The sequence below is a fragment of the Hemibagrus wyckioides genome, linkage group LG01, assembly GCF_019097595.1.
Source record: "Hemibagrus wyckioides isolate EC202008001 linkage group LG01, SWU_Hwy_1.0, whole genome shotgun sequence".
Taxonomy (NCBI): Eukaryota; Metazoa; Chordata; class Actinopteri; order Siluriformes; family Bagridae; genus Hemibagrus; species Hemibagrus wyckioides.
Genome location: NC_080710.1, coordinates 16,918,792 through 16,938,508, shown reverse-complemented (window position 1 = coordinate 16,938,508; position 19,717 = coordinate 16,918,792). Strand labels below are relative to the sequence as shown.

Here is a 19,717-nt window from a genome sequence, read left to right as displayed (position 1 = left end):
ATTAGCAAATCTCAATTTATTGACACTGACCTAAATAACATATATTGTATTGCCAAACGTTTTGGGACACCCCTCCAAATCATTCAGGTGTTGTTTTTCAGGGGTTGGGCTTGGCCCCTAAGTTCCAGTAAAAGGAACTCTTAATGCTTAATGATTTGATGCTCCCAACTTTGGGGATGACCCCTTCCTCTGCGCACCAGTGCACAAAGCAAGGTCCATAAAGACATGGATGATCAAGTTTGGTTTGGAGGAACTTGGCTCACAGTCTCCACTCTAATTCATCCCAAAGGTGTTCTATCAGATTGAGGTCAGGACTTTCCTCCACACCAAACTTTATGGACCTTGCTTTGTGCACTGGTGTGCGGTCATGTTTGAACAGGAAGGGGTCATCCCCAAACTGTTCCCACGAAATTGTCCAAAATGTCTTGGTATGCTGAAGCATTAAGAGTTCCTTTCACTAGAACTAAGGGGCCGAGCCCACCCCTGGAAAAACAACACCTGAATTCAATGCTTTGGCGGGGTGTCCCAAAACTTTTGCCAATATAGTGTACCATCTGGCAAAGATTGAGCAGCTCGGCCTCAGGTGATCTGGTCAGGACCAGCTGGACATTTGAACAGCAAAGGCGCTTAAGCTTCAATTGATCAACTCAGTTGTACTGTAAATCGCCTTGGATAAAACCTACATGTAAAAACAATCACACTGTATTGCTCGGTGCATATGAATATACAAGGACACCTTCCACTGCCATAATTATTAATGCACAAAATAACTGTTATCCCTTCACATACAACAACCCTGACAACATCCAAAACTAAACCTTTCCATTTAAAAAAAAATGTTTACACACACACGCGCGCGCGCGCGCGCACACACACAGTCTGAATGCCTTGTATGTCTTTAAGAATGAGAGTGAAACCTGATGCCCACGCCAGAGAGCGCTTTGCCCTACAGTAACCTCCTTCATCTCTGCGCATCAGGCTTGCAACATCCTGCTTTAGCATGTCTCATTTCTGCTATGCTTAAACAACTTACTTTTAGCGCACATGATACTGATAAACGAGCACAAATCAGCCGCAGTGCTAAAACGAAGACAGAGCTATGTTTGGTGAATGTTGTGGAGGACCGACAGTGTTGCTGAGTGAGCAGAGGCGCCGGTAGTGGACAGATTTTGTCAGCCCATATGATGTGTTCAACCGCCGAGCCCAAGTAGCTGACAATTACAGCATCGACGGAACAAACTACACCAGCCAGGCTAACATGGTGGATATTTGACAAGAGGTAAGGATGTCCGATCAAAACTGAACAGCCTGTGCTTAGTAATACGATTTGTTTTTGGTTTTCAGGGTTTTCTGGTCATTGCGACGAGAACTGGCCTAGGTTTACAAAACATGTTAGTACAACAACGACCATGTTTTCCTCTTCTAAAATATTAAAAACATAACCTATATTGTTATTAAAAACGACGATGACGCCGGTATAAATGTGGGTCTGTGTTAGCGCACTGTTCTTACATACTGTTTAGCACGATAGCAGCTTTTAGCCGATACCTCTTATTTGTCCACATAAATACGTAAAGATACATAGCACCTATAGCTATAGCGCTGCTAAACTTCCACACTGAAACATATGACCGCGCTGGGACTTGGTGAAGCTTTAGTAGAGCTCAGGGCTTTCTTCTTGGCTTGTCGGGTTTAGTCGCTAGTTCTATACTAGTTCAATAGGAAGGGATTTAATGTGACAGGAAATGTCATTATGGGGTAATGGCAGCGTTCACATGCGACTGAGCTATAGGGTTGTTGAGTGTTTTTAAGTCTCAGCAGTAACGTGTCAACGAGCTGGGATGATGAAGGAGTTTGGGGTTAAACGTTGAGCTTTTAACAGTTTCCTGTACAGTTGATGATAAGTGACTGAATAATCTATGTAAGACACCTGTCTCAAAACAGATACACATATGGTGGAGAGGACATTAGTGCTCCTGTTGGTCTCAGTTCTCTTTCCTCATAGTTATCTCCTCATACACGTTTACTTTTTCTTTTCTTTTTTTTAATAACATGATCACACACCATACTCTGAAACATTTTCATCTTGACGGTTTAGACATTAAAAGACATTGAAGCAGTTTAGTCATTCACACTGCTTTCTGTTAGCTGAGTCTGAGAATGCTTATCATTTAACTGACTCAAGACCTTGAAGAATTGCAGGTATGGAGGCAGTGATATCTAAAGCAAACAATCTGGCTTTACTTGTAGCCCTCATAAGGAAACAGTGTCCTGGAATTAAATCTACACACATCATTTCAAATGAATGAGACCATTTTGCACGACTGGTTTGAAGTAACATTTGCTCTCCAGCAGGGTTGCTGTTTGTGCTTTACATATGTTGCTTTGTGACCTGTATAGGCATTTGTCCTTGACAACTGGCACTCGTGTCACTATATGAGACAGAACTGCAAATACATAGCCATGAAAGTGATGTATCAGTCAGACAGACAGCTATACACATTTTTCTTAGAGGCCTACTACAAGGATGTAAATTTCAGTGTACTTATGACTATACTTCTTCTAATGTGCAAAAAAAAAAAGCATAAAAAATATTACTTCATTTGCAAATCAACCCTTTATAGCTGGGGACTGGTTTGGTCAAGGGAACCCTGTGTGCTTGGGAACTGAACAGGCTGACTTACAGAGAGTGGGACACCATGTGGTTAAGTTCCTGTGTCACAAACAGCACGTAGGCGTATAGATAAGACTGTGGATATGTGTGTCCAGTTCGAAGGAGAAAGCATGCAGTAAGGCCGGTTTGGCCAAGGCTAGGGCACTGGCTGTATGAAAAGTCGTAATGAGATTGCACACACTGCTGCACTGGCACATGTTGTTCTGAAGATGAGATCTTCATCTCTCTGTTTTGTAATAACATATATATATATATATATATATATATATATATATATATATATATATATATATATATATATATAATATTATAGTAATATATAAGCTCTGTAATTATAGTTTATACACACACATTCTTTTTGTCCTTCTTTTTTTAATTATTTTTTACTGTTGTTTTTTTATTTTTCTTTACTTGCTATAACTGTTACATATCTGTACAGTGTAACTGGGGTATGATGCAGCTTTCAGTGTCTGATGTGCCATATAGGTACTACACACATTAAAGCAGTTATAAAGAGGTTTGTAAACTACTTGTGCCAAACAGGCATTTAAGTCCTGAACACAAATGTTTAAATAGAGAAGATTAATCCAGTACTGGGGCTTTCCAGACAATCACTATGCATGTTCCTTGAGCAGGTGCTCTAATTTATAATTAAACAGTATAATACGAGCAAGATGAAAGTTCACTACAACAACATGACTGTGAGTGTGTTATATATTTATTCTAAAATCAAGTATACAGACACATTATTCAAAATATTTAGATGCCACAGATGGATAGTGTTGCATGTTGAAATGTTAACACAGAGGGACTGCCAACCCTGTGTAAGTGTAGTGAAAGTTTCACAGTGACAGAAAATTGCTAGAATAGGAAATGGATGCAGTGAACAGACAAGCAGTGAAATCTACCAGTGCTGTTATACTAAATATCAGCACTCTGTGAACTTTGCTTGTCCAGACAGTGTTACTGCACCAAAACTAACTGTTGTTTAATGCAAAATGACACTTTCAATTAAATGTTTACTATATTAGACCAATTGTGAAATTGACCTGTCTATTCTTGCAGTATATAGGCAAACCTCACTGTTCTTACAGTAGGCAGTGCTCCAGCTGTTGACACAGCAGGCTGGCTGCTTGGCAGATACCTAACATGATTATAACATTGTACTGAAAGATTATAAAAATGCACCGTGTAAGTAAAGAAGATTTTAGACAGTATTTTATCCAGAGGCTTAAAAGTCGTAATGCTGGATTTCTGAAAATAAGTTGTCATGATTTGACATGTGGAGTTTTTCACATGGCTTCTCTACCTACCAGTTCTTTAACTGTTTACAGCAGTATTCACTTTAGCTCAATTTATATGGAGACAGTACTTGGTTAAATCTATATCAACAACAGTACTAATAAATATTTGAGAATGTAATATAACTAATTTAACCAATATTAGAAATTTTGTAAATTTCCCATTGGGATGAGTAAAGTATCTATCTATCTATCTATCTATCTATCTATCTATCTATCTATCTATCTATCTATCTATCTATCTATCTATCTATCTGTCTGTCTGTCTGTCTGTCTGTCTGTCTGTCTGTCTGTCTGTCTGTCTGTCTGTCTGTCTGTCTGTCTGTCTGTCTGTCTGTCTGTCTGTCTGTCTCAGTTAGCCGTTGTTGCTGTCCAACAAGATGTCTAAAGTAAAGTTCAGCATAGTAGAACAGAGCCAACAGCCACTCAGGTCTGTAACTGTAAAGGTGTGGTTAAAGTAGATTTTTCTGAGCTTTACATACTCTGACAAGGCAAACAAAAGACACACTTACGTACTGGCGCCATGTTTGTTTCCTCACGTTGCACATCGATTGTGCCTGCAGTGGATTGAAATCCCATCTGGGGTATATTCTTGCCGAGCTCCCAGTGATGATCAGGATAACGTGGTGTGAAGATGAATGAAAGACATAAACATCACCCCAGTGATAATTGTGTGATGCATTTTTCGAAGGTAATTGTGTGATGTATTTTTCCCCCTTAACCAGCCTCTGAGGTGAAAGATACATCAGTGAATATTTACCATTTCTCTTTTCAGGATAATTGTATTGTTAGAATACCGATTTAGTTTATTTGGCGAATCTGAGTAAAACAGTGGGTCTTGTTTATCAGTCTTGTAGTAATGGTGTGTTTTTATAAGCCAAACTAGAACGAGAGATTTCTGTGCGATTTCCACAAGTTTCCACAACAGCAGCAGTGAACTCAGGCTATTGGGACAGTGGTTCTACATGGGCTCAGTCTCTTTAGCCGTATATTACTGTAACTGTCATCATAAAATATATGATGTCTCTATTAATGCATTACTGTTGCTGTGATCAGAATAAAATCTGAGGCAGGCTGAAGCATTATTAAGGTCTCTTGAGGTATTCACTAAGGCTGCACACTGTGACTGGCTGCACAAAAGCTATTCTTTGTCCTCTTGTGTAGCTTTAGTACTTTTAACCTCAGATATGAATTTATGCTTAAAGAAAGTAGTGATTGGTGCAGTGACTCAGTACAGTATTCTGTCGGTCTTCAGCTTGCACCACATACACGCACATGCACATTTCATGCATGCACTAAATATGCAGGTTTAAATTTTTATTGCATTTAACACAATGTTGCAACCAACAGGATACAATGATACTAAGAGTATGTACAAAGAGTATGTTTCAATCCTGGGAAACAACTGCTTTAGTAATGCGAGATCAGACCAGTACATCTAATAATGAGTAATAAGTCTCTCACTGGATCAGGATCTTGTTTGGGATGAGAGAAAGTGAGTACTCCAAACACTGACATCTTTTGATTAATTTTTTTTATTGTTAATAAAGCAAAACCAGTTAAACAAATGGAAAAAAAAATTCAATTAAAAAAAAAGTAAACTCAAGTCATAAAACAAACAAGCTCTGTTTCATTAAACAGTGGACTTTTCATTTGGTTGAGTCCTGCATATCTTATTTTTGGGAGTCGTTCGTTACCACTGTGGTCTTGAAAGTTAAAAGTTTTGTAACTGCAGGAACTGCATGCTTGTTTCAGATACGTACCTTCTTGGACTTGAACATGTTCCTGGTCTGCCCGCGTCACCTTCCTGCCCACAAAATTTGTTTAAACGTTGCTTTCTTGACAGTACTTACCCCACCCCCACAATGATACTATCGTCAGCAGGGATTACTAGAGGAGGAGATTGGTCAAAGCTTTATTTTACAAAATATCAAATAGCACGTGGAATAAGTAATATTTGTATATAATAATAAATTAAGGCACCGTATAGTTTTATTTTAACAAAAACGGTTTTATGTATAGTGGTAGTTTCAAAATTATTGGCACCAATTAATGTTTAGTAAGGCCTTATAGAGAATAACAGCACCACATCACACCCTGTAATGTCTAACAAGGCTGGAGACACATATAGAAGGGATCCTGGTCCACTCCTCCATGCTTTCAGCATTTCAGACTTGGTTTTTAATAAGGTTCGAATTCAGAGATGGGGATCATTGCAAAACATTGATTGATAGTTTCCTGCAGCTAACATTTGTTGAATTAGATGTGTGCTTGAGGCCATTATCATATTGAAACTATCTAAAGCAAACACTTGCTCTGTCTCATATACTGTAAAACTATAGTCTGATTATTACAGCCATGTGTATGCAGGAATATAGTAGTCAGCTTAGATAAACAGAGTATGGTTGCTTTGTATTTTAGGGTTAATCTGAATCTGAGAAGAGTTGTCTGAATGTTGAGATGGGTAATGTTCATAGCTTGATGGTGTTCTTAGATCATGGGCTATTTGTACTAGCATGTAAATTATTATTATTATTATTATTATTATTATTATTATTATTATTACTGAAGCTGTAAAACATCTCTGTAAATTGCTCTGGATTAGGATGTCTGCTGAATGTTGAAAAGCACAAGGTGATTCTCAGTAGCCTGTAGGATCTAAAATAACTGTGTTGCATGTGTGCGTCAATAAGCTGCAGTTTCAGAACCAACTAGTTATTCATATCCATCTGTATTGTTCAAAATATCACCACATCACTGGTTGCTACACTGAACAGCTTCTCAAAAGTCTGAACAGAAAACTGCATTTGAGTTTGTCTCAATGGCACAAAGGTTGTACAATCCAAAGGTTGTTTGCTTTCTTCTTCTGCATCAGGTGTGTGCACAAAGAGTCATCAGTGTGGGCCGAACTGAGGCACAGGTACTATTAGTCATTGTTTTTTTTAAAACTTTTTAAGCGATCTGTCTCTGCACTCCTCCATCTCTCAGGTGGCCATGGACGCCTTCAGCCAGCTGATCTTGCTCATCGCCACAGTCAGCTTTTTCACCTTCCAGTGGCTCTTCCACAGCTTGAGTCCCTGGTTGTCATGCAGGATCAGCCCAGGCTTCCTGAAACTCAGCCACAAGCAGCAAATTGAGTGGAACTCGAGGTAACACACATACCACACACCTTCCAGTGTGTCCACCATGCAAACATGCTGATGACTTGCTGTTTGTCTGTTCTGTATTTCTTTTAATGGTTAACAGGAGGTATTACCGAACTTTATGGGAAACTAACACATGACAGGATAAATCTGAATGAGTTGAGGGCATGCAGATGTGGCCAGCTACACAGTAGTGTAATCTGAGTAATGAAGACTACCAAGCATGTATTACAAGTGTGTAATATTTCGATTAAATATTAATTCAAATTGATTCGAACATGAGATTTATGGTTGTTTTAAGGTGGTATGATGTACAATAAAGAATGGTAGTGTTGTGCAAGTAGGTTTGTTAGCTTTGGGGAGTGGGAGGACATGCTTTCTTTATAGGATCTGACACACAGGCAGGGATTATGTATGATTAGCCATGTCTGGATTTTTTTTTTATATATATATATATATATATATATATATATATATATATAATTATACCTTCACGTAAACCTTCACGTGATTTACATGTGCAAGCTCATAATGATATGGATTTAATATGAGCATGTACGTAAGATCATAATCATGGAGAAAGTTTTTTTTTTTTAAATTTTTTTTTACCAAATATCAGGGGTCCACAAACATGTCATGAGTGTGACACTATGTATTTATAATATCTGTGCAAATCAGGTGTGTTTTCGCTTCTATGCTGTACGTCTCCTTGTTTTTCTAGGACAGTGTCCACATTCCATGCCATAGTGGTCGGGCTCTTTTGCCTCTACATCCTTTTTTTCGATGAAGCCACCAATCAGGACCCTGTGTGGTAAGAGAACTGTCATACTGCATGTAGACAATTATGTGGTAATGCTGCACTGTAGGAATGAGCACAGCTGGAGCCGGCTCTCAGACATTCTCCTCGACGCAGGGGCACAGTGGAGACTTATTTACTCTGTCTTTAACCCTATAGGGGAGATCCAACATTGGTGAAGATAAACGTGGGAATAACAACAGGCTACCTCATATCTGGTGAGAGTTCAATCCTGCAGTCACATTACATGTAGAGGGCTTTCTGGGATTTTAAATAAAGTCTGAAAGCGTTAAAGGTTAAAAACAACAGTGACATTTATTTGAAATAGAATAGTTTTTATTGTTTATCAATCACTGTTACTTTAAAGTAGTTTCCCAAATTGTATTTTAAAATATTTTAGCCATCTGTGTAAATGCACATGTTTATGAGGCAATAGCCCATTGCTCTTACAAAAGTATTGGAACAGCAAACCCAATTCTTTAATTTTTGCTCAAGATATTTTGGTTTGAGATGAAAAGATCAGAATATCAGCTTTCATTTGCTGATGTTTACATGATCTAGCTGTGTCAAAGAATGTAGAACATGGCATCTCTAAAGGCAGACATCTTTAAGTGAGCAAAAATATCGGAGCAAATAATACTAAATATAACAACACTTTGTATTTGGTTGTGTATCCCGGGTTGCAATAAGTGCATTTGGATAATAACCCACTGACGAACAAAATAAAGTGTTAGGTGAAGTGCTGCTCATTTGGGTTAAGGTCTGTTGCTTGTCTTTGCTTGTTTAATAAATCCAAATTGTGTTGTCTTCCTGCATGATGAAGTTCCTCCCAAATAGATTAAATGTGTTTCTCTGTACATTGGCTATGTTTCTGTAGACTTATGAATGGATTCTGCTGCAACCATTGTGAGTTACATCATCACTAATGATTACTGATCCCGTTCCTGAAATACCCACGCAAGCCCAAACCATGACACCTTGTCCACTGAGCTTGGATCATGAGCAGTGTGGAGCTTTCTCTACACTTTCCATTACTTTGATAGAGGTTAATCTTGGTTTCAGAACTTTTGTGGGTCATGTCTGAATTTCTTTGTGAATTCCAGCCTGGCCTTCTGATTCTTATTGCTGATCAGAGGTTTCCATCCTGTAGTATGGCCTCTATATTTCTGCGCTTAAAGTCTTCTTCAAAGAGTAGACTGTGATTCCTTCACCTTTGCCCTGTGGAGGTTGTTGGTGATGTCTCAGATTGTTGTATGTGGTTTTTTCTTCACAGCCCTCACAATGATTCTGTCATCAACTGCCATTGTTTTCCTTGGCTGACTTGCTCAGTGTCTTGTTGTTAGTACACCCACGGTTTCTTTAATTTTCAGGACATTCCATTTTTATATTCATATTATGCTCAATGCTTGTACAGTGGCTTTGATTTTCCCTATTTCATCACCTCCAGAATGGCTTGATTTTTCATCCATAGACAGCTCACTGGTCTTCATTATGGTTTATCCTTTTAACTATAAATGCAGACGTTACATGTGAAACCCAGGGCTCCAACTACGATTAGACATTCAGAGCTATTAATCATTAAAGCCAATCTACAGTCAATCTACAGAATATGCCTGGGCAACAAGAAACACCTGATAGTAACATGTTCCAGTTTTTATGGTCAGTTGAAAAATGTGTGTTCTCAAAGCAGAAGTACTATATACAAGTTGTTTGACACATCTAGATGCAACTCATAGAAAATCATCGCTGTGCTGATCATTTGTCTTACATTTCTATTCTATTATGTTTTGACCTTAATCCCAAACGTGTTCACTGTGTAGCCAAAGCAAAACAATGGGCCATGCTGTTCCAATACTTTTGGAGGGGATTGTTTAGTTCAGAAATTACTTTGAAATACAACGACATCTTTAAACCAAATCTGCACAAATCATGTTTAAATCATATATCTATAGGCTTTAGCAGATTTCTATTTGCCCCACATTGGGAGTTAATTCCAGGACCATGTGTGAGTTCAGCCAGAGTATTTTTTTTAAAGTGGAGTATATCAGAGTGCTCTGATTTGACTAAACTGCTAAGTGCACTTCTCATAAAGTCATCAAGATGTCAGTCACCAAATAATCTCAATTTGTTTCTGCAAGAAGATGAAGTACTTTGAAGTAGTTTGTTATTTCCATAACATGATGTGAGTACAGTATTTGTAGTACAGGACCCTGCTGTAAATGAGCCTCTGCTCTCAGCTGGATTTCTTCTGAGATTTCAAGTCTAGACCAAGAAGTCTGTTTGCAGTTCACATAGTTTCCTTTTCTTGTGTCTTTTTCAGACCTGCTGCTCATATTTTACTATTGGAGGGCGATAGGGGACAAGTTTTTTGTAGTTCACCACCTGGCTGCATTGTATGCTTACTACTTTGTACTGGTGAGTTCCCTATTGTCCAAGAGCAGAATGTGCAGGCAAGATGGGAAAGAGATGGCCAAGGGTGAACAGTTGTGACGCCTGAGGGGTGTGAAGTGGCTGCTAAAACCTCACTGTTCACTACTAACACATCCAGGCTTGATCAGATGCAGTGTGTAAGACTAACATTTTCACAACATCACAACACAGTGATAATGATGAGAGATACATGTTGTTGTTTTTTTATTTTTTATTATTATTTATTCTCTCAAATGAAGTCTTAGGAAATGCAGTTCCTCTTCATCGTCTATACCCTAATTAGTCATGTCAGTTGCTTAAGTTGTTGTAGTTGATTGTAGCGATGAGTTGACACCATGACAACTCTTTCACTTTGTAAATGCAAGTTATAATGACATAACAATGAACAGATTAGAAAAAGAAATGTAAGGCTGTTTCTAGTAAGTACTGTAAACTGTGCTTACTGTTGAAGTCACATCAGCAGTGTGATTGTAACACACAGCTTGAAGATGAGATATTCTCAGACTCTTCACAGACCTGTTGGCTCTTAATATTTATTTATTTTTGCTTACATTAGATGAACCACACAAAATGGCAGATACTGCTGTTCACCTTTGGCTCTGTTAATATGTATCCCTCTAGGTTGCCAGGTTCTCTAGTTGACTATGGCTTTGATGATGATAATGATGATGGTACTTTTTGCATGGAATGCTCAGTGATTTAAATCGTGGAATTCGTCCCACGTATCCTTGCCCTCCCTCCACCATGCTTTTCTCTTGCATTGGCTGGGTGCATGCAGTAACCAGCTCACACACTACTGCTGCTGCTGCTGCCTCTGGTGGAGGGTTTGCTCAATGCATGCTCAACCTCCTTGCCTTTATTACAAGAGAACTTTCTCCTTATTCTGTATTCCTCAGGCCCTCTTTGGAGCTCTCTCTTTCTCTTTCATGCGTACAATTTCTCTCCAGCCACAAAATGGCAATCAGGGCTTATGATGGTGCAGAACTAATATGAGCTGACATTGTTTTATTTTTTTTTTAACGGATGTGATTCAAGAAGAGATCTGTTTCTTCTTTCTTGTGAAAATGGACCATCAACTACTACATGCACTGCTTGTTTTCTTTCTTTCTTTTTTTTTTTGCGTTTCGCCACAGAATTCACTTCTAAGAGAAAACCATATGACTGTGGCTGAGAGCTGACTTGATATTACAGAACTGTCAGGCCACCCGACCAAAAATATTGAGCAACTATCGAATTTTGTTCTGACCCACAATACACAGCATGACAGGAAGTGCTTAGTTTAGCAAAAACGCATCTGACTCCAAACTAGGTTTTGAGAGTGCTCAAATTTTGCTCTTTATTAGTTGTTTCTTGGGCTGATTTTTTTATGAACTAGCATAGTGTAAACATTAGGAGGTAAAACAGGCTGATCTGTAATAACCTCCAAAAGAAATCCAAATCATCTCCAGAAACATTAACGGAATGATGTTGTAGGGCCATACTGTTACTGGACACTTTCATAACTGCTAAATTAAGTCGAGTAGAACCAACAGAAAACATTCCAAACGATATACATGTATATAAGATTAGAACAGATTCATTGTGAAGCTTGGAGTCTCTCAGCATTGTTTTATTCCTGTTTGTTGTTGTTTGAAAAGTCATAAGCATTATTTGTTGCTGTTTCCTGTGTTATTTAATGGTTTGTCAGTTTTACAAATACATTTCAAACTGTCAGTGCTGGCTGCTTTACACTGATGCCTATTCTCATAAATCATCTGCTGGATATTAAGAATGACAGATGATAGCAGATAGTTCGCTTTTAATAGTCTTTGTGAGGATATAGTTGATTGTTTTGATCAACATTTATAAGTTAAAACTGAAAGACCTGTGCATATGGTCTATAAAAGGCTGACGTACAAAAGATATTTAGCGTTATATGTTTGTTTTTTTTTTTAATCTATAGTGCATGTTGGACAAAACTTGGTGTTGCAGCTTTTCTGTTGATTTCGCTTTCAAACTGCACCTTTTTTTCCAAAGAACCTGTCCTGTCTGTCTGTCTCTTCACCTAACATGACGTCTTGGATAATGCAGTCCCACTTTTACTGACCACCAAACATGCAAAAAATACCAGAGCAAACTTTGTGCTTTGTAAATAAAAGGGACAGGGCTTGGCTGATCTAGATCTAGACTCCTTCCTGTCTTGTCTGCCGTTGTGCTGTTGTGGAACACTGTGCAGCTATGAAGCCCAGTTACAGTATGGACTTACCAGTGCCTAGGGGTACTAGCATCCAGTGTTTTCCTTTTTTTTTATGTTCTTTGTCCACTGTTGAGTAAGTATTCTAAACACTGAAATTCATTTCATCCCCCAAGGTAAGTGTGCTATTTATGTTCGCTATTGTTGAACTAGGAATAAAAGAGGGAACATGCACACATACAGCTGCGCAGACGGCCACCACTTACTGAGCAGATATACAGACGAGCAACGTTTATTCAAACACTTAAAGAAATATGTAATGGTTTGAGCATTGCACTTTCAGGTTTAAAGGAATTCACAGAGCTAATGTAATGTTACTACTGTGTCTTTAATGAGATGCTTTACCTGAGGTAATGATTGAGTGTGTTTATGTTTAACATCGGTTGCGGCTTTGCCTTCATAAGTATTTGATGTATAAATGTGCTAACGATGATAAAAGCTCTGCTCTCCATCAAATTGTGTTCCGCTATTTGGCACAAATTGAAATATAGCTGAATATTAACTGAGCTTTTTTTAAGCTTAGATCACCGCTTTATCCTTTTTTAAAATTTTATTATCTAAACGTCCCTGCAAAGCAGTAGCTTGTTAACTGTGCGTGCAGGATGTAAAAATCTTTCCATAGGAACACAGAAAAATAGACTAAAGCTAAAAATAGAAGGAACTCCTAGAAAAAAGTAGCTCCTGGAGATTTGGATTTAATTTTGATCGGAACAAAAAGTTCTACAACTAATGAGCTAAGTTGAAGTTTAAACAGCATTGTTCAGAGTGTTATAGAAGACTTCTCCAATGCAGCATCACACTATTTAAGCTAAGAATTTCTCCGTAATACCTCTTCGCAAACCTGATCAGAGGGACTGTTTTTGAAGGGTTTAGTGAAGCACTCGTATACTAAGAGTTAGGGTGACATAGACCCTGATGCTACTTATGACAGCATGCTTAATAAAAGAGTTATTTCCAGTAGCAGTATACTTTAATTACATTTATATAGCTTTACTTAGCAAGAAATAGCTTTGTTTTGAAGCTTTGTTTGTCAAAACTCAGAAGACATCACTAATAAAGGTCATTGGGGTTGTTCATCCAACCGAGGTTACGCTCAGGGGTTTTCCCCAAACCAGTTTTTATTCGTTCTTGTGTTATCAAGCCAATCCGGTTGCCTGTTTATTTTATTATTTTGTCTGTCATTGTCTGTTTCTTCTTCAATGTGTTGTTCCAGGGTCAAGGAATGTTGCCTTATTTTGCTAACTTCCGTCTGCTTGCAGAGTTTTCCACTCCGTGTGTGAACCAGCGGTAGGTGCTTTAATAATTTCTGTTCACTTACCTCTGTGAGGAACATGTGAGCTACAAACTGCATTCTGTATTAAACCAGCTACGCGTAAAGCTCATAAAGCAAGCAAATGAATTACACAATGAGTAAAAGTCCAGTTAATTATGAGTTCTTGTCATGTGGGTGTGCTTGCCTGTGTTTTGCAGCTGGTTCTTTGAAGTGTTAGGTTACCCTAAATCCTCCAGACTCAACATTGCCAACGGTGTGCTGATGGCGGCTGTGTTTTTCATGGTGCGCATCGCAGTCATGCCTGTTTACTACAGCCGTATGTACTCTGTATATGGCACAGAGGCCTTCTATCGCGTGTCGTTCGGTGGCCGCAGTGCCTGGATCTTTTCCAGCATCTGTTTGGACATCATGAACGTCATGTGGATGCATAAGATCGCGTGCGGCTGCTATAAGGTTCTGCGCTCCAGCCAGCATGTGAAGTCCAAGGCCCAAGAAAATGGAAAAATGAACTAGGCATGGAAGAAAGTTCATTCTCCTCAATGGGGGAATTCGAGGAAGACCCTTAGTGCACCCTGTTGTTTTAGAAGTGGCAGATTGTGAGTCAGCCAGCAGCAGCTGCGTAGTTCGACTGATGTACTTGCTTTTGAAGCTGGTCATGCAGAGAAACCACCCCGGAGCAATACAGTACACGATCAATGTTTTCAGTGATGCTTGTGCTACAAGCTCGTGTCGGCTTAAGATGGCTGCTGGCGTCCCTCTTTCCACCTGCTTCAGCGGTTTAGGCCCAACGTACAACAAAAGTTCAGCTCAGAAAGCACTGGAATTTTCTATTTTCGTTATGTTTGAGCTGTTTAGATTTGTATTGCCTGAAACTGGCTTTTATTTAAAACTTTCCACTTTCCACTTACTAGGACAAAATGTGCCACATCCTTCTGATTTATTAACTCATCGAAGTCACTGCCATCTATAAACTCGAACAGCCACCGTGTTTACTCTGAAGTTACACTTCATATACTAACTGTGAAGGATCTCACGCTCTCACCTTCACTACATTACACCAGGACTCGCTCCCATCACAGACCACGTGACCACTCCCAACAAGACGAGATCTTTACGCCAAGGATGATGGGAAGGTTGACTGTGAATGTGCACAGACTTTTTTACATTTACATAAAGATTTTATACCGATGTTGTTGTGATGGAGAAGAGTAGTGCACTTTCTTTGTGTGATGGGGGACACATACTTCTGTCTTTGCTTTTTGGAAATTGTGCTGGACTCGACATCTTCACCTAGATTTGGTTTGGAGGAGGATGAACATAATTTCTCACCCTGCTCTGGCATTGCTGTGAGAGAAGAGTTTTGATTTTTAAAGTGAAATGGTTTACACACACACACACATGCACACTTACACACACAAACACACACTTGAAATTCTCCACACCACAGCTTCATTTGTACAGGGGATACTGTAAGTGCATGCTGCAGTGTGGATCTCTGAATGTTTTTGCATCGTTGACGATAGGAATATTAATGGACATGCACAAGTACGCATTTTAGTTTCATGTACAGTGACAATAGAATATAAACAGTCTAATATTTTGTAAAAGGCTTTGGTCATGGACCCTATGGCTGATGTTCCTTATATGCGCTCACTAAAGCAAAGGATGTTCAACAGACTTTTATTTTTTTTTGTGCATCATGCCTTATTTATTTGAACCAGAACTGAATCAGCATGTACATGTATATTTATTCTTTTAAAAGGAAGTGTATTATGTATGGAGAAAAGGTGTTTGTGATGTATCTTAATAGATATATACTGAATAACAGCGGCAACACAGACATATTTAAATCAGCTTGAGATGCATCATGTTACGTTGTACGAAAATTTTAGCGTAGATTATTCACACAAGTCTTGAATCTGATTGAGAAATCGCCTACAATGATACTATTACTGGATGCCACACATTATTTTATATTCTGAAATGTAAAAGTATTTATGTAGGTATGTGTGTGAGATGACATGAGATATTGAGGAATTCTTTGCTCTTTTAAATTGACAGATGTTCTATTTTCTATCGAATAAATGACTTGAATCTTTGCTCTACCTTATGGTGAATAATATTCAGTGCAGATTTACTTCTTTTCTGTACTTACAAGATGAGGCCAGTCATAATCGTTTTGCATTCACTTGTTTTAATCACTTGTTCTAGCTGCCTTTTTATTTGGACATTTTTTTTGCTTATTTTCGATACCTTCTGATGCCATTACATGTTTTGCTTTGGGTTGAGCTTGCATGTCTTTCCTTTACATTTTTTTGTCAGATTCTTGCCTTAGGTCTAATGGATGAAAGATGAAATGAAAGTTTGCTAAAATGTTTTTTTAATTTGTACTGTTTAGTGTGGATTCAGGTACACCAGCATAAGATATGTCTTAAATATGGTTTTGGTTATGGTTTTGCCCAGTTTCCATGTTTCAGATTCCTTTTAAGCTTTTCTTTGTTCTGAATAAAGTCAAATGTTTTCATACTAGATGTAAATACATTCCATTTATGTAATACAGTCATGTAATGCATAAATGCATTTCTGTACACCTTCAGTGTGAGAGCTACACCTGACAGTGATGGCTGTAAACTCAGTGAATAGCTAGTGTCGTTTGCGTTTTCCCACAATGGGAATGCTGGTTTAATATTAGTTAGTTAGTAAGTATACACATTAATCTAAACTCATCTGGCTCTCAAGTAACTTGATCGAAGAGAACCCCACACACTTTGTCTACACATGCTTTTGCATTTGTGTGAAGCTACACAGAGCAAGCAGCCTCACTGCGTTTGATACTGTATGTCCGGATGCTCCTGTGTGTGATTTTAAGCTGTATGAAGCAGGACCAAGAATGTTACTTAGCTCTCACTGATTTTTAAATCTTGTCCTCTATCTGACCTATTTGACCCTGTTTGCTGAATAAAGCAATATGTTCATTTGGATTAGTGTAATTCAGCCCCCCCGTGATGATCAGTGTCAGCGGCGCCTTCACTGATTGTACTTTGTATCAGACACATCAGTTCCATTAAAGCAATAATTCATGGAAAAATCGAATTTGCACAATGTTCTATTAATCACCTTTTCTATCCCAAAGGCAAACACTGCTTATATTTCTGTTAACAGTGCTTATGTTTACATTTATGGCATTTATTTGTTTTAGTTTAACATTTTATCTAATTTTTTTTAAATATACAACTGAGCAGTTGAGGGTTAAGGGGCACAGTAGTGCCTGCTGGTACTGGGATTTAAACTCACAACCTTCTGACCAGTAGTCTTACCCACGGAGCTACCACTGCCCCCTCAGCTCTTCTATGTAAAATATATTTCATTTACTACTCCGGGAGAGTACTTTCATTCATTTAATTAATTTATTTCATGCTGTGTGTGTGTGTGTGTGTATAAGAGAGAGAGAGAGAGAGAGAGATCTCCCATGTAGTCTTCCTGGGATCAGCGCCACTCAGACCCTGACTTAAGTGTTAGTGTTGAGTGAACAGAAGTCATTCTTTCTCAGTGGGCCTCGATCAGAAACCTGCAGAAACAGATTAACACGAAAGAAAGCAGTATTAATTAGACACTGTCTGACTTACAATTTGCAAGGAGAGAAGATAGAATGAAGTGATGGAGCAATCAGTCCAATTGAGGCTCCAGAAGAGATCTCAGCAGATGCTGGCTTTATATGGAAAGTATTACCAGAGTTGCAAAAGCCTGTAGAACAGAAACAATATCCCAATTTGTATGAACACTCACAAGGCACTTTATTACCATCACTACACTGATACAGGGTAGAGCTTCCTTTGCTCTCGAAACTGCTTCAGATCTTCCTAGCATGGATTTCAATAGATGCTGGAAACATTCTGAAAGATTCTGGTGCTACCTTTGAGGTCCATGTTTATATGATTACATGACACGATTCCTGCAGCTTTTTCAGGTGAGCTTTGAGCAGCAGACATGTGAACAGCATGAACTTTTGCATCAGAATATTACTGTAATTTACTGGACTCGAACTAAAATAATAAGATTTTTGTAATTGATTACAGAATGGTGAAATCTTTCTCAAAAGATATTTTGACTTTTTTCGTTTTGCTTTGTTTTTTACCCTAACTGAAGCCCATTTCAGCAGTAGAAGCATTAGAAGGTACTTTTCTAGGCCACTAGATGGTGCAAGGGAGCTGTTATGAATATTTAAGAACTGCAGGCATCTGTACTTACTTCTAAAGAGGAATGATCACAGTTGTCACACTGGTCATGTAGCTGTGTCCCATTTTAGCAAGTGGTAGATGAGGAGCAGGTGTTGAAGGCAGGGGACACGTGGTGAAGGAGTTTACAGAGGACAGGGAAGTCGGAGTGGAGTGGTGGCGAAGAGGTTATTGATTGCAGAAGTACAGGAAGAACTGAGAGAGGAAGGAAAGGCAGCTGGGAAGGCTGAAACCTGACCAGGAGACAAGAGGAGCAGAAGTTCATCTTCTCCAATTTTTCTTCTTTTCACTTTCTTTTCACAGCCATTACAATAAGCATAAGCAAAAATCTGAATCTTGAACTGACGCATTCATTTCACTTAAAATCACACAAAAAAGTGTGCCAGCAATGTATTTTGTATGGACACCTGACCATCACATTTGAAGCACACAATTTGTCTTTTACATCTCTGTATGGTGTGTCATTAAGACTTTTCTTCACTGGACCTCGTCAACTATAACAATGGCCTGTGTACAATGTGAGGTCCAAAGTTGGAGTGGAAAAACTAAAACTGGAATCAGTGACAGTGAATCATGAACTCAGCCCCACTTAACACCTCTGGGATGAACTGGAACAGTGACTGTGCCCCGATTAGAGGATCTAATAGAACAGTTAAGAGGGGACTGAATCCATGTTAAAGCTAATAGTTTTGGAATGGAAAAATACTTAAATACTGGTCATCTGGTGCATGCTTGGAATTTTTTTTTTCCAGTTAGAAAGACATGTATTATGTGAAATTCTCAGGATAGGATTTACACTGTAAACTGTTTTGTTACTAATTTGAACTTCCTCAACAAGGGGTGGTCCTTACACACCTGCATACTTCCATGTGAGTCCATGTGGTAACTCTATGACTGCATTTTTGCTATAAAATACTATCATGAAAAGATGTCTGTCCCTTTCTTCTTCTTGCCCTGTACACTTAGGTGTTTTTAATTATTTTTACGCTTGTGACTACAGTCAGAGCTACAGATTAATGACTAATGACTAATTTTTCAGGCATATACAGATGGAAGAGAGTTGTACTCCATTTTTTACTACAACTTCACTGTTGCAAGGCATGGCCAAACCACATAATACAACCACAGAGTTTATTTGTTGTTTAGTAATTAGAGTTTCATTTGGTTTTACCACATCACAGCATTTAGCTGAGTTTTACGTAAAAACAAAAATGAGTAGTGAAGCTGTGTTGGCGTGTAGGAACTCATTTGTTTGATGCCTCATGCAATTGTCAAAAACCTTCCAGGAGATGATAATAAGAGATGACCAAAGAAGCTGGGGCATACTGAAAAACAACAGCCGATATTACAGCCAAAGAGCTGTAGAAGATGACCTGGAGAGAACCGGTGTGATGGTTTCAACTCATAGCATATGCTGTACACTAAACCAACGAGGACTACATGGGTGAATACCAAGGAGGAACTTGCTGTTGAAAGACATACTTAGAAAAAGCATGACATATCATTGCCCAAACATACCTAGAAATACCACAATTCATCTGGGGAAATGTTCAATGGACTGATGAAACTAAAATACTTTAAGTCTTTAGAAATGCATGACTTGTTTATAAACAGTAAAATGAAGCTTATACG

The 19,717-nt window shown here is 38.5% G+C and overlaps 1 protein-coding gene across 2 annotated transcripts; it reads left to right on the top strand.

Moving 5' to 3' along the window:
• Positions 1 to 921: 921 nt before the first annotated feature.
• tlcd4a (TLC domain containing 4a) lies at positions 922 to 18,481 on the top strand. 2 transcript variants are annotated; one of them, XM_058383671.1, is made up of 7 exons: positions 922 to 1,279; positions 6,964 to 7,124; positions 7,840 to 7,929; positions 8,074 to 8,132; positions 10,235 to 10,329; positions 13,791 to 13,864; positions 14,048 to 18,481. In XM_058383671.1, the coding sequence occupies exons 2-7, from the start codon at positions 6,970 to 6,972 to the stop codon at positions 14,361 to 14,363; spliced, it is 789 nt and encodes a 262-aa protein (XP_058239654.1). In that variant the 5' UTR covers positions 922 to 1,279; positions 6,964 to 6,969; the 3' UTR covers positions 14,364 to 18,481. The 2 variants fall into 2 exon arrangements, with proteins under 2 accessions (XP_058239654.1, XP_058239732.1); XM_058383749.1 differs by lacking the exon at positions 922 to 1,279 and adding an exon at positions 7,222 to 7,352 and having other exon boundaries at positions 6,985 to 7,124.
• Positions 18,482 to 19,717: the final 1,236 nt, after the last annotated feature.